General features: G+C 28.1%; 1 protein-coding gene across 1 annotated transcript in view; it reads right to left on the reverse strand.

Annotated features, from left to right (window-relative positions):
* Positions 1–649: 649 nt before the first annotated feature.
* The window catches only part of LOC107445164 (ATPase family gene 2 protein homolog B), a 31436-nt gene continuing 15423 nt past the window's right edge, over positions 650–16662 (reverse strand). Inside the window, exons 5-9 of the mRNA XM_016059507.5 lie at positions 14988–15135; positions 11503–11573; positions 7035–7169; positions 4587–4706; positions 650–869 (exon numbers count right to left, since the gene is read on the reverse strand). Of these exons, the coding sequence (XP_015914993.1) occupies positions 714–869; positions 4587–4706; positions 7035–7169; positions 11503–11573; positions 14988–15135 (630 nt within the window). The 3' untranslated portion in view covers positions 650–713. The remainder of the gene's footprint in view (positions 870–4586; positions 4707–7034; positions 7170–11502; positions 11574–14987; positions 15136–16662) is intronic.

A 16662-nucleotide genomic window follows, 5' to 3' on the forward strand; every position in this document is an offset into this window, starting at 1 on the left:
AAAAAATATAATTTAAATTTAAAAAAAAACTGATTGAAATTAATTCAATCTATTTTTTTCTCCAAAAAAACATATTAAATCAATAATAATAGTGCTGAGTGTATAATTATTTAAAAGTTGCAATAAGAGCTCTAGCTACACTAAAGTGACCCATTTGCTTTATTATTATTGTAGCTTTTTTTTTCTTCTAGAAGTGGAATTTTCTTTTTGAAGCATAAAAATAAGGAAAGTAAGGTTAATAATCTTTATCATATAGAACACATTTGTTGTACCTAATTGTGCATGTAAATTTCTAAGGTTGGTTAATTCTATTAATATATTACAAATTTTTTGTGGCAATTATGAAATAAAAGTTTTTTCATAGTTGTGCAAATTTTTCATTACAAATCATTCTAATATTGGCATAAAAATTATCTCCATTTTATAATTTATTAGTTCAGGTATAACAACTTCACCCAGAATATATTAAATTATTAGAGAATTTTTTTTTAAATTGTTGTGATATGGACAAATTATTTAATCAATTTTTTGTTGAATCTCTATTGATTTACTTACCAATCTCATCTGATAGCATTAAAATAAATGCATTGCAGGCGAAACTGTTTTCACCTATTGGGAACACAATTTATAGATAAAAAATAATAAGAAATATCATACTATTTATTTATTTTCAGGGCCTAACATTAAAATGAAAATTCACAACTAGACAACAATTAACGTATAAATGTACCATATCTACTTGCTAATTTCTCATACATTTTAATCTGTTCAAGGGTGATAGATGGCTTAACTATTTCTAGGGCTTTCATAAAATGCTCCTCAGTTATGTATTCAGTGCTTTCATTCTGTCTAAGAGCTATGGTCACTGCCTTTATATAAGAAAACAAAATGCCATTAATAAGACAGAATTCAGAACTTTTACACAATTATCTAAAAATAATTTTAAAAAATGAGAAATGTCAAAGAAAGGATTATTTGTATGACAAAATATAGAATTAAAAGAAAAAAGCCATGATAATAGTGATTTTCAAGCAACTATTAAATGGTGTGAAGTGGAAAAATATAATGATATAGCTCGGTGATTTACAAATATTTTAATATTTATCTAAGTACCAACAATAAATATTTCTATCACCCATTTAAATCTCAAAAAGATTATAAGATTTTGTGAAATGCATGCAGATATAAATAAGATTTTATAACCATTACAATTTTAGTTAAAATTGTGGAAAGCTTTGAAAGTGTTCAATTTTTTAATTGCCCCCTAATTTTCTGGAACAAAATAAAAATTTAAAAAAAAAAAAACTTTTTGGTTTAGTGATTTCTCAGTTTAGAGGTAAATAATCACATTATTTCATTGGTGAACAAATTTGAAACTATCTTTCGGTTATTAAAATTTAGACTTAAGGAAAAAAGATAATTTGTTTTTTAGATGAAAAATAATAATTTTTTAAGGTATTTATGAAAAACCCGTGCAATATTTTATTTTAATTCCATATCACTAGACAAAATTGAACCTCATTGATGGCAGAGCTTTAAGTTTAGAACTGTGTTTTGCCTTAACCTTTTGAGAACCACCTAACAAGAAATTAATGACCATAAGATATATTTAGTAATGAGGTTCAGTATTTATGTCCAAAAAGTTCGGGATATTGGCTAGAACATATGGTTAACAGCCTTCTGAAAATCAACTATCTAGTAAAATTTCAAACTTATAAATTACAATTAAAACAAGGTATTCTGGGACAAAAGGCTGTTTATCAAAAATGTATAATTCATTAAGCAGGGATTTGTAAATTCTGCACCAACTACATACATGAAACATTTACATAGCTAAATTGGATTTTGTCTAATAAATGAGCCCTTCTCACAAAAAAAGACAAGTATGATATAATTAAATTTTAAAACAATCTTATTACAAACAAATGTACAGTCAGCAAAAAAAAAAGATCACCCTGAATAACTTTTGTTCTAATGATCAAATTTTCACGTACTAAGTGTCAATCGTAATGGTTCCTGGCGGCAAGCTTAAATATGCTAAATAATTAGTGCTGACTATTAATTAAGTTACGAAATCGGACACAAAAATGTACTTTCTCTGAATAAACACATTTTTTTATTACATATTTGGATACTTAAAAAAATAACTTGGTGACAACGAAGAAATATTTAAATGGGGTGATTAATATTTAAACTGTCAACTTACGAGGAACTAGACGTATGCGAGCATAGCATAAAATTTCATTCATATTTTTTTATCCAATTCCAATAACGAATTGCTCATTTTTTTAGTTTATAAAATACGATGTTTCTTTTTTAACCCCTTCCTTCTTGCTCCCGTGAAAAGGACAAGTTGAGTTTTTGCTCTCTATTTCTCGCTCCCGTGATATTGACGGGCTGGAGTGTTCAGTAGTAACGCGGCAATAAGAATAAAACTAATTCATTTCTTTTGCCTGGAAAATATTTTATTTCTCATTTTACACACCAGATCGCAGTACTAGAATATTTTTTAAGGTAGTTTATAGATAGTTTATTTTAAACTAGATTTCAGCACTAATCGAATACGTAATACAAATACAAAAGCCAAAAAATAGGCACTTTTATGACCGTTTTCTTGAAAATTAACCGATCGTTAAGCGGTTAAGAGTCTAAAAAGTTTTGTCGTAATTTAGTAAAGAAATTTGAATCAAAGATTATGTTGAATAAAAAATATTTTATTCCACATTTTTATTCAAGATTTTTTTTTATAAAAGCATGTTTCTGAAAGAATGTGATCATATTTTATTTTTTAGTTTGTTTTTTTAATAATTGATACAATACAAACGTATGCATATATTTGGAATGATATTGATCAATTTTTTCTATATAAATTTTATAATTATTGATATGAATACGTATCAACATTTTTAAGCATCTTAAAATTTCTAAACATCTTATATATTGTCTTAATCATAAAATAAATGAAGTCGTATAAATGAGGTTAAAAACAACATAAAAAAACCCAAATAATGTCAGATAAAAAGTTCATGTATTCAAATTCTAAAAGTTTAGAAAATCATAAATAATTTATAAATTGATTCATATTTTCTTTTCAGAGGAGATAAAAAAGAAAAAAAAAATCTTTGCCTTTTGGTCAGAAATCAGCTGAAAATTCTCTATTGTCTAGAAACTTCGATGTATTCTCTTTTAACTATTAATAAATAAAGCTTTCTAAGCAATCACAGAACATTATTTAATTTTTTTTTAGATAGTCTGAACTTGGTTGCTTAGCAACCCGGAGTAAAATTAAGTACTCCTCTCTTGAATTAGTCTATGAGTTATCTTAAAATATTCATTTGGGCGAAAACTTTGTTTGACTGTTTTTTTGGACTATCGCCAAATCTATATATTTACTATCCAATTTTTTTTAAATTTAGTTGAATTTTTTTTTTTATTTAACAGAAATTTCGAGGGTCAGGAATCCAAAAATGTAAAAAAATAAAATAAAAAAAAACATGTCTAGAGAAGGCACGTATTTGTCTCTGATTTAATAACTTAATTGATAATTAGCACTAATTTATTAGTAGATTTAAAGTCACCCCCAGAAACGAAAGTTACTCAGGTTGATATGTTTTTTGGTTTGTCCACTCTACTGGAAGCAAACAAATATTTTTACGGAAAAACAAATCTACCAACAAAATATTTTATGAGCTTTCTGCTGTGCAATAGAAAATACAATGTAAGTGACAAAAAATTTTTTTTGATAATATTTGACATTTTTGTTATGTTATGCTACACATTTAAAAAACAAAATTTTTCAAGAATCAATATTCTTTTACCAGTTTTTAAGATTCTATTTTAGTGTTTTTAATATTAGCAGGAGAAAGAAAATAGTTGCCCAGGGGCATTATCAAAATCTTACTGAAAGCACATAAGTCGTTGTTTTTCAATTGTATAACAGTTTTCTAGAGCTACTAAGACAAACACTCAAATTTCAAGAATATTTATAAAATTTGATGATTTTTTTTAATTAAAATAAAAGGTAAAAATAAAAAAACATTCATATTACTCAAAACAATACTTTAAAAATGAAATTGTAGTAAAAATTAAAAAAGATAGAGTAAGATAAAAAAAACTTATCCAGAAAAGTTCATTTGATACACTTGCAAATTTCAAATTCTTATCGAATTTACATTTTTAAAAGTCTTACAAGAGGTCTAAATATAATTTATCAAAAAATATTACTAAAGATTTTCTGTTTTCATTCAGTGATCAATTTTAATTAATCATAATTCAAAATAATTATAAGCTTTATGATCCAAGTCGAAAATATTCACTTCAAATTTGAAATCTCTTGATTGAATATAATAAAAAACAATTTTTAAACAGTAATTGTAAAAATATATTGAAGTACTTAGCAATTTCTTAAAAAAAGTAACAAAGAATTATTTATTTGTCACAAACTATATCTAACAGTAATTTTTTTTCCTTGATTTTAATAAGTATATTTATTTTTTTCACACAAATAAAAAAAAAACTTCTTTTTCAATGAAAATGAAAATGAAAACAATGCCAAATAATAAAATATATAAATGAAAATAACATACTGTTCTATAGAGATGCGTTAAATCAGCCCCAGACAAATGTTCAGATTTTTCAGCTATTAACTTCAAATCAACATTAAGCAAAGGCACATCTGTGAAAGTCCTTAAAATGGATTCACGTTCCTAATTTATAAGAAAAGATAACAATATTTCTAACATCCTTTTTAAATCAATACAACTAAAGAATTTTGTAGCTTAATCTTATTTATAATCTTATCTTAATTATGTTCTTATCGTAATCTTATTTCTTAAAATATTATTTATAGATAGCTGTCAGAATAAACTAATGAACCACTTGATAATTTATAAAATGTTACCTAACATGCTTAACCTTTTACAAGTTCTTTCTGGAGTTATCCATTTAATTAGTTATCTGTTATCTATTAATTAAATTATCTATTAAAAATTTGTTATCTATTAATTGATGCTGCAATTTGCATGTTCCAGAGGAGAATGTTTGTTCATAAAATACAAAAATTGACAATACGCCTAATATATATATATATATATATATACAAAATTATAAGGCTACAGAGCTGAACATTAGTAGTCGTAAACCCAAAATTGGGTCGACTGTTCAACAGTGGTTATATATATATATATATATATATATATATATATAACCACTGTTGAACAGTCGACCCAATTTTGGGTTTACGACTACTAATGTTCAGCTCTGTAGCCTTATAATTTTGAACCAATCCAGAAGACAAGGAAACTCCTGGATCAGTACCCCCAGAGGTATGATTTTTTATGGGAACATCGATGGAGGAACTTTGACACTTGACAGATTTAATGTGCATCAGTCTCCATTTACCACAAGGGGAGTCTTCAGCAGCTGAGGATCGAACCCACGACCTCTTGACCTAATATCATTGCAAAATTTTGTAAAGCAAAATGCTACATCAGCTTTGAATGAAGAAACACAGCATTCTTGCAACAGCCCATAGTGGGCCATGATAGTCATGGCACTTAAGGGATCCCCTAACCTGGGGGATAAGAGTGTTCCTCTTTGTCTGGTGTCTCTCTTCTGTCCTATCCAGCTCAGATGAATGACTCTGACAGTAAATAAACTAAAGCCGGCATAGCTCTTGGGATTAACAACAGTTACAAATAACACCATCATAATATGGGAACACCACTGGTGGGTCCTAACTATGCTGAATTTCCAAAACAATAGCATAGCAATTTTTGATACTCTTGCAGAATAAAATAGGCACACATAATACTAGGACATATGGATAATGGTATATAGATAGCTCAGTTAAAAAGATAATAAATACTTACACAACATTAATTGAAAAACCAAGAAAATTGCAAAAAAAATTACAAAATGGTACTAAAATAAATTCACATTTCACCAACTGCAAAAATTGTCAAAACAAAATTGGGAACATTTGGATTCTGTTCATTCATATGAGTGTCCAACATCATACAAAAGAAGTTGCTGTAGTGCTAAATAGAGTTAATAAAATGAAAATTTACAACATTACTTTATGATGTTGCGTTTGTCTCTAAATTTAAGCCATACTTTCTGAAAGTAGTAGAAAAGGAAAGCGTTACACCTTAAATAATTTTGTCTAATTACCCATATTTATTAAGTATTATACTAACAATTTTAAAAAAATTATTTAAAAAAATAATGTACATGTTTAAATTGTTATTTCTTGTGTCCATTTATTTTAAGTTCAATATTTTAATTTTGATTTTGCATTAAAAAAAAACACTTTAATTTAGCAAAAAGCAAAAATCTTTATGCCTCTAGATTAACTGATTAAATGCTTAACGCTTAGTGACAAACCCACTTCTGACCCTAGTTTCACCAGTCACATAGAAAAGACTGATGCCACGTCATGTATTTTAACTCTCAGTTTTCATAGAATTCAGATGAAATTTTCACTTTGTCATACCTCTGAAAATGAAGATTATGCTAGATCTATTGCATAATCAATTCTAATTAGATATTAAAATATAATAAGCATTCATTAAAAAATAATTTTCTATGAAATTATTTTTGGTTAAGCAAATTTTAAAATAGATAAAATAAATTCACACAATTAATTCTATAGATACAGTAAGAAATTTTAAAGAAAATCAAAATAATGTTTAGCAGCCACAACTTTTTAAACTGCAGGCCTGACTGAGTTACTCTCCCTACATTTTTCAGACAGTGTCCAGCCCACTTTTTTGGCGATGAAGCTTCCGGATCATTAGAGAAAAGATATAATTAGTGAATAATTCAGAAAAAGTATGTTATTATGTTGGATTTCATTATATAAATAAAAGTAAGCTCTAATCAATAACCATATCTTAGTTTGAACCCTCAAGTTATGACGATTGCATTATAATTTGCACTAATCAGTAAGGACAATGTAAAAAATTATTCAGAGTTAAGAATTTTTTAAATACTGCATATTAAGAAAACTTTAAACCTTTTATTTTATAACTTACTTCAGCATTAGGGGGAGGCACATACAATATCATATCAAAACGGCCAGGTCTTAACAAAGCATCATCAATAAGATCAGGACGATTAGTTGCTCCTACAACTATGACTTGGTCTGAAATACGTTCTTCGCAATCTTCCTACAATATTTTTTTTTTTATTTAGACATATAAAACAGAAAATGTATAACCTTTGTATCTATGAACATAAGTTCAGTTAATAACTTAGTAAATCTGGATCACAGAGATTAAATTACCAGAAGTGAAAACCAATATTAGGTTTCTGGATTATGAACAATGATGCTAAAATCAGTTTTCAGGTTTAAAGTATTAGCAATGAGAAAAGATAATAAGATAGAGCATGAATACTTGTATTCAGAAAAAAGTTTTTTTTTATATACATACAGTGAAATCTTGGAACTGAAAAAATTGTCAATTGTAATTGAAAAAATGCTGTAAACTGTATGAACTAAATTATTATTTATATATATATATATATATATATATATATATATATATATATATATATATATATATATATATATATATATATATATATATATATATATATATACAGTAAAACCTGTCTATAACGATACTGTAGGGACCTAAATAAAATATCGTTATAGACAGGTTTGAAATTTAAGAGTATACGTTTAAAACTAATGATAAATTAAACTTCTTTTATAGACTCCAAATGAAAATTTTACTTAGAATTATGAAACAGCACACAAGAAAAATTTACTTACAATTTTATGAATCAAAACAGAAATTATTTAGAAAAATAATCGGTTAGTTTTGTTTGCTTATTTTTGGAAGCAATTGCCATTTCCATGCACATAGATTTCAGTCCATCTAATGAATTCAAATGAACATCAGTTACATTTGGTAATGTTGCAACAAAATCTTGCAAGGTGTTAATTAGCAATATGGCATTCTCGGGTGAAATTTGAGTCCTGTTTTGAGAACAGTCAGCTGCTTCTTTCTCATCACTTTGATCACCCGGGATAACTTCTGCTAAAATCTCTTCATCACTTGCACCACTGAAAACCTACACATCATTATCTAAATTTAAAAATTCATCTGCGTTAATTGGAAAGATTTATTAGATGACCTTTGGAAATCACTGACAATCGAATTTAAGCCTGCCACACATTTTTCTTCTTCATCAGTGATTTCAGTAAGCTCAGTTTCTGAGTTTCCGTTGCTTTTATCCTCAAAGAAAGAAGCTTTCTTCCAACAATTTTGGATGGTGGATTGTGTCAATGAATTCCACCCTCCGGAAATCCAATCACATGCATTTGTTACATCAACTGCATAAGGATTTGGGAGTTTATTATCCAGATTATAAACAACGTTCTGAACTAATATCTTTCGATAGTATCCTTTGAAACATTTTATTATTCCCAAATCTAATGGCTGTAGAATCGACATGCAATTTGGGGGAAAATAAAACAATTTTATATTTTTCAAACTTGGAGGATTGTTGTGAGGAGTGCAGTTGTCAACTAAGAGAGCTATTTTCTTCTTCTTTCTTTTCATCTCCTTATCCACATCAAGCAGCCAGTTGTTAAATATTTCTTCTGTCATCCAGGCTCTTTTGTTTGCCTTGTAGTCAACTGGTAAACTTTTCACATTCTTAAAACATCTAGGTTTAGCGTATTTGCCTATAACGAACGGCTTCAGTTTACAAAGTAGAACAGTTAACCTCTGTTTTGATTTTTTACAGCCTTTACAATTTTCTCCCTTAAATGCCATTGTTTTATCTGACATGAGCTGATAAAATAAGCCAGTTTCATCAGCATTGTACACGTTTTCTGGAGAATAAGTTTTTTTAATAGTCTCTTTTTCTCGTTGCTTCCAGGATGCAACATCATTGACTGGAGCTGACTTTTCTTCACCTGAGATGGTTTTAAAAACAATACCAGGACGTTCTCCAAATGATGTAATCCACCCATTGCTGGCTTTAAACTCGTTGTTGTCTAGCAAAGACGCAAATGTTCTTACTTTTTCTGCAATCATTGGACCACTAATTGGCACATTTTGTTGTCTCATTTCGTGGAACCATCTTAGGGTAGCTTTGTCTACATCCTCATTAACTGCACCTTTAAATCTTTTCCTTTTACCATCAATTTTGCTTCCTTCCACAGCATCTTCGATATCTTTTCTTTTCTTCAAAAAAGTAGCTATTGTTGATTGTGAAATCCCATATTTCTTAGTAGCGTCAACTTGCTTCAATGCTTGATCAATTTCCGATATGATATTTAATTTTTCTTCAAAAGATAATGCTTTACGCCGAGCCATCACTTCAAAATTAAAATTAGCTTTATTGCAAGGAAAACATGCCAGTCCGTAGTGAGTAACGATAAGGACTTACTTATGAATGAGACCCTTCACCCATTTCTACTGCTCTAATTTCCCCTAAAAGTGGCTTTTTTTCTCAGAACTCAGAAACAACGAAAGAATATTGCATACAAAGGAGATGAAAAAAAAAAAAAAACATTTTGTTATCTAACATTTAGGCTCAATGGGGAGTCGTTTTCCAACGGTAGAAAAATCGGAATCAACTATCAAAAGAGGAAAAATTATCGTTGTAGACATGTTTAACTGAAAAGTGGTTATCGCTATAAACAGGTTAAAAATACATTAAGTAAATAGGAATTTCACCGGGACCTCAAGGAAATATCCCTATAGACAGGTTTATCGTTATAGACAGTATCGTTATACACAGGTTTCACTGTATATATATATTTTAAATGAAGGAATTACATTAATATTGATTTAAACTTGATAAAATCATAATGATTAAAAGTTATAGAAAAAACTGCCTCAAAGTGTACTTTGTATATAACTTACATGACATGCTTAATATTGATCCTACATGGGAAAAAGATCACAGGGAGAAAAGTTTCCTTCTTTTTTTTTTTAAGTGAATTTGGCTCCTTACATTTTTATTTCCTTAAAAAATGTAAACCAAATCTCATCATTTTAGAGAGATAAAAGTGTTTTAATTCATCAGTTACAAATTTAGCACCACATGATAACTTTAAAAATAAAAAAATTTCAGCTATATATTAATTAGAACTCAGTCAATCAATTAATTCACTTCAATCAAACAATCATACTTGAACTATTGTTGGAAATTCTATGAATGAGTTCAATTCACAATATGAAATACTTTTCTGAAGTGTGTACAGTAGGGCAGTCATAAGAAAGGAAAGTTCAAATTCCTTTGACTGCACCGTCTAAAAAGACGCCATTTGCAATATAACTAATATTCTGTAAGCGTTAATAATAATAATAATAATATTGAAGTATAATATGTAAGTTAAAAATAAATAATAACCCCCTGGTCCATGGGCTGCAACACAGAAGTCATAGAAATGCAAGCTTTATGCACTTTAGACTTTCTAAATGGGGGTGGGCTGTGTACGCTGGCAAGTTTAAAGTTGGAGGACTGAAAAATAAATGTGGATTTAGGAATTTTTTTAATAAGGCAAATTAGGATCAACATCCAGTTAAGAAAAAGCTCCTTGGGAATATATTATTCATTAGTAGAAGCTACTAGGGATTTCAAATATTGTCCATAAAGTGAGATTTCACTGTTCATCTATACATATTTAATTTATACAAAACAAATAATTCACAAATTGAGTTACATAATAAAATATTCAATAGTTTCAGATATATGTAGAAAGCAAATATATCAAATATATTGATGATAAAACTGTATGTGAAAGCTCTCGCTCACTCATCACTAATTCTCCCACGAAGTTAGAAGATAATGATATAAATAGAAAAATGAGACAAATACAAAACAATTTTCCAATATTTTGTAATTGTTGACAGTAATGCTAAATAAAAAGGAAAACAAAAAATTTCAATTTGGTATTTAGTAATTACCCCAATGAAAGCTAAGCTAAGAGTCTGACACAAACAGAAAACTTGATATTTCATAATAATCAGGGCAATTAGGGGTTATTAACCTAAATAATTTCCCATTATTTCATTTTGCAATTATCACATTAATCACTCCAATTGACAGTAATGTTAAATAACCAGTTCTCTCCAATTACTAGCAAGTGTTTGGACATCATCACTGATTCCGGCTCTCACTCTATTAAATTGCAAAAAATCGAGTTTGAACAGGGAGACCGACAGGCTGCCAATTCGCACTAAAATTCTAAGTCCGAAGAGACAAAGCAATGCTGCCTAATACATAAGGTACTAACATAAAGCTATAAAGCATTGAATTTATGAAGGTGGAAAACAAGGTAGTCAAGAAACCTCAAGGCGGTTAGTTCTTGTTGACGAACTAACTGGTTGATGCTGGTAGTAAAGATCAAAAATTTCTAAACAAGTTTCAATCTAACTAATCTTCAATCTAATAGGGGTAAACGCTGATTAAAAATTATGGAAGATAAAAAGCTTTCAAGAATAAAAAATATGAATAAAAGTCAATTAAATTACTCACAGTTTCATCACTAGCACAGTAACTCAGCACTTTATGAGGATCTTCACAACCTCCATAAACTGTACTGACACCTGAGTATTCAATTTTAAAAGAAAATGATTTAATTTAAAATTAAGATGGGACAAATAATATAAAAAAATACTTTTTATACATTAAAAAGTTGTAACATACAAAATAATGACAAAAACTGATTATCAAATTAACTCTTGTACTGATTATCAAATTAACTCATTGTACTGATTGCTACATTTACTGAGTACATTTTTAATGAATTCTTAAAAACTTTGTAAATTTGAATATATTTGTATGCCTAGTAGAAAGAAGAAAAAAAATCTAAATCTGTGTTTTTTACATTTCAGTTTTAATATAGTCTTATAATAATGGTTATACATAATTAGGGCCCTATAAATCATGCGAAGATGCGGAAACCTGCATAATTCACAATTATCCGCATAATTTACAATTTTCCGCGTAATCGCAGCATATGTGTAGAATTTTTATTTTTCAGCAAAATGTATTCGTTTACCAGATAAATTTCTCCTTAAGGGATTTTTTTTCAATTGAAATATATCTTCTTTTTCAATTCCAAGAATCTTTTTGGTCAGGTGGTCAGATCTTTCCAAGAATCTGACAGTGGTGGACAAATTCACAGGAAACTTTAAGAAATTGTTCAAGCATTGTCCTGCAAGAAAGCGCCGTTATTTAAAGTTTTTAACAGATGACAATAAGAAAGCTAAACTTTGTCCAGCACCAATAAAGACACGATGGAATTCCTGGTTTAAATCAGTGCAATATCATGCTGAATATTGTAATGTTTACATAGAATTTTTTAGCAGTGAAATAAATCTAACTTCTGACACTGCTTGTCTCAATCAGTGCAAAGTTTTGGTGGAAAGCAAGTACGTTTGCAAAGACTTTCAGTTCATTGCAGCACATGCTCAGGTATTAATGGATACTCTTCTCTTTTTCGAAACATGTGGTGTATCTATTCACAAAGCTTACAATAAGATTTTTGATCTGCGGTCTAAACTTCGATGTAATTCTCAGGCATCATACTCACGAAAAGATTCACGCAACATATTTCTTCAAGAAGTGTTTCACAAAACAATTCCAAAGTTGAATACTTACTACTCTCCAGAACTAAACGTATTCAAAAAAAGCAGGTCCAAGTTTAATCAACCTGCATTAAACTTCATGAAAGCTGCTCGAGTTTTCGATCCAGAACAAATAGACAATCTCAATATTGAAGACGACGATGTATTCAAGAATATTCCAGGAATGAGTGGTCAAGATATAAAACTCGAGTATGCTGCTTACAAAGAATATGTAAAGGAATGTTCAAACCAGGAGTTAATTAGATTCTGGAATTCAGAGGTAGTCTCAGAGAGATTTCCAGAACTTACAAAAAAAGCAAGACAAGTGCTCTCAGTGCTTCCTAACTCAGTAGATTGTGAAAGAGCTGTATCCTGCTACGGCCAAATTTTTTACAAAACAAAGACAGAGTTTGAAAGAAAACGCAGCTTCTGGACTAACTTCTGCATGCATAATTTTTAAAAGACACCGCATCCTTGCCGCATAATTTTTAAAAAATTTCCGCATAACTTATAGGGTCCTATACATAATTTTCTAATAATGGTTAATGATAATAGTCTTTTAGTACAGTTCAGTGCTTCAGTTTCAATAAATAACTAAATTTTCAATGTTTTCTTGAGAAAAAATCAATTTCAGCTGAACACTATTTTTCACTTCCAAATAGAAAATTTTAGATGTGTATTTGATTTAAATTACACAAAAATTAAACTAATAAAAAACAGAAGGCCCTAAATTTACGATTATAAAAATGTAATATTCTTTTAAAAGTGCAGAAAAATTTAAGTGAGTAAAATAGTTAAATCCAAAGTAACAACTTCAAAAAATTAGTAAATAAGATTTATTTATTAAATAAAAACTATGAGTGAGGTTATAAATTTGTAATATATGCATGTAACATTTTTTACAATTTTAATTATTTATTGTTTCATATAATGGTTTGTATACAAAAATATCTGATAAAAAGATAATTATCTTTACTTTCTCAAAATAATAAATTAAAATTTATTTTACATTGCATAATTGACCTAAGATTTGCCAAAAAAAGTAGAAAATGTAATAATTTAAGAAACACTATATAATGTAAATAGTATGTAATATGTATACAATGTAACTATAAGTAGCCCTGTATAATGCAACTTACATAATGAGCCCTTAAATAAAATAATCATAACTTTCCTTTTAATTGTACATGCCATATGGATGGCAATTGGTTTGCAAAATAAATTTGCTAAGCATAATTTATTTTATAGTTTATGTAGCAAAAATCCTTTATATGCAAAAGAAATGCAAAAAAAAAACATAATTAATTGTTGCAAGAACAAATTAGAACTATTGTTGTGGTAGGATTGGTCTTCTGAAATATTGAAGTAGGAGAGTATTATTTAAATACCCAAAGTTATTTACAATGCATGATTGGAAGATGTTAAAATTTATTACTAATGAAAAAATTGACTAATATAATAAAAATCTCTTTTAAAGGCCCACAAAGTCAAATTTATACTTTAAACACAACATATCTGTAACATAGTACATATAAGTGAATCAACAAAGTTAAAGTAAATATTTTAAATATTTCAAGTGAACTTACATATAAAACCCAAACAGATCAGCCTTATAGCAGATTGCTTGACAATGTTCTACAACAAGCATATAAATGAGAGAAAATAATCTATGGATTGTATGAGTATTTTATCTCTGAGCAACTATGCTAAAAAGTTCATTTAAAAATGAGAAATGAAATAGCATATGTCATTGTCAGTCTTATGTTTCTGATTTAATACAGTTCCAACCTTTTGCATTTGACTCATAAATTGCCTCAACATAATCAGTAAGAATAGCCAAAGTATTTTTTTAGCATTTCAACATAATTTGAGATAAGATTATATTGCTCACTTACACAGATTATTTTTTGAAATATTAAAAGGAAGAAAAAAAAAGAAGAAAACACCATATGAGCATGAAAATTTTTCGTATAAATGTGCTGAAAACATAAAATAAAACATTATTCTGTGGAACTTAACTAACATTTTTTTAAAGTTGTTAAAAATGCTAAAAATAGTTTTGGACTAATTATTTCAAACATAATAAAATCATTTCCCCAATCACTAATAATGATGAGATATAGAATCACTATATCTACACAGTACTTAAATGATAAAAAGTTGTCTCAAATGGCAAAAAAAAAAAAAAAAAAAAAAAAAACTGCTTAAGGCAATAAAAATTGAGGATAATCAAAATTACTCATAGCAGACATTCTTTTTATTAATCAACCATGAGTTTAATTCAATGGTAAAAATAAATAAAAAGGGCGGGAAAGTTATTTCAGTCAGATTATTTCAATTACAGCATAACATTCTGAATGTAAGAAGTTCAAATTAGTATTCATAACTAACCAAATCCATCCATTTCAGTGAGCAGAGTAGATAAAACCTTTTCTGCTACTCCAACCACTTTAGAGCCAAATTCTCGCCTGCCAACAATACAATCTATTTCATCAAGGAAAATTATACTTGGTGCACAAAGCCTGGCTTCAAAAAATAACTAGAAAATAATTAACATAAAAAACAAAAATTTGAAAACAAATATCTCAATATCTGAGTAGGCATTTGACATAAATCAAAAATTAAACAATATTTTAAAAATGCTAATTTAAATTTAAAATAGTAATAAACAATTTAATTTATGAATATAAAATTTTCATTTTCATAATATTCATTGAATAAACTAAATTTGGACAAAAATCAAGATAAAATTCGTATCAGTGAAAGTAGTTCCTCCGATACTGCTCAACATGTCTGGGTGCGTAGCCAAATTATTCAACAAAAAATAAGCACCCTTTAAGCACTTTTAAAGCACTCAAAAAATAGTCTTAAGCACTTTAAAAAAATATAATTAGGCAGGGTTGGAAAGTTTTTGACAATTAATGGTTGTTTTAACCGTCATGCAAAAAAAACTTTTGGCATTGTTTTTGACAATTGTCAAAAATCATGAAATTTTGAATCATGTAAAAAGAATGGCGTTTTCATACGCTACGGATTGGCAATATGCCGAAATAGATTGGGGTTAAATTAATTGTGAAAACGTTAAATAGAACAATGTGAACTGTGTCTTTTTGCATAGTTTGAAACGAAAATCATTACAGTAAAGGAAAAATCTCATTTTGAAAAAGGGCAAATTAAGCACTTTTTAAAAACATCCAATGAAAAAAGCACCTTTAAGGGCTTTTAAAAAACAAAAATCAAAGATAAGCACCTTTTAAAAAAGCTACGCACCCTACTGCATGTCTATTCCCCTAGCTTTTAGAATTGGGTGCGAATTTCTGTAAGGGTTCAGTATAAATGATCATCATTTTATCCCTACACTTAAACTTATTCTCTTTGATAATCATTTCATCAACTGTAAAAAAAGGTATATGAATGGCTGAGTAAACAATGTCTGGCTACAAAGAAAATAAATTTAACCCAGTTCTGCAACTTAGCAGTCAGACAAACTGACTACTACATCCCAACTGTCTACTAAAAAAAAAAAATTTATATATATATTTTTTTTAAAAATTACATTTCTTTAATGAGTTTAATTTTTATGAAAACTAAATTGGAACAAAAAACAAAAAGTGAAATGATGGACATAAGAATTTGCATACATGAATTTGTAATCTTTAAGGAGGAAGGAAATACTCGGTTTGGGCCAACTAAAGCAGGTTAAAAATATGATTAACTCCAAGCTTCCTATCATGTTTGTTTAATAGAATAGTGTATTTAATTCTCTTTTTGAAATATTTAGGGGTTAACAAAACTGGAAAGGAAATAATACTGGAAATGTTTAAGTAGATAGATATATTTTACAAGTTCTTTTAAATAAATGAATTTTTGTAGATTTTAAATTGAATTTTTGTAAAATGATAATTTAAAGAGAGGTAATGAGGTATGATATTATTAAACTGGACAAAAATAAAGAGAAGATATACAATAGGCTGATACAAAATTAGAATTAGAGGCATTTTAATTTTATAATTATAAAAAAAAAGAAATACACTTTTAAACATGTGAAAAAAATTACAACAGGCAA

The sequence above is a fragment of the Parasteatoda tepidariorum genome, chromosome 7 (genome assembly GCF_982258835.1).
Source record: "Parasteatoda tepidariorum strain Cologne lab strain chromosome 7, Ptep-v5.0, whole genome shotgun sequence".
In the NCBI taxonomy this organism is placed as follows: domain Eukaryota; kingdom Metazoa; phylum Arthropoda; class Arachnida; order Araneae; family Theridiidae; genus Parasteatoda; species Parasteatoda tepidariorum.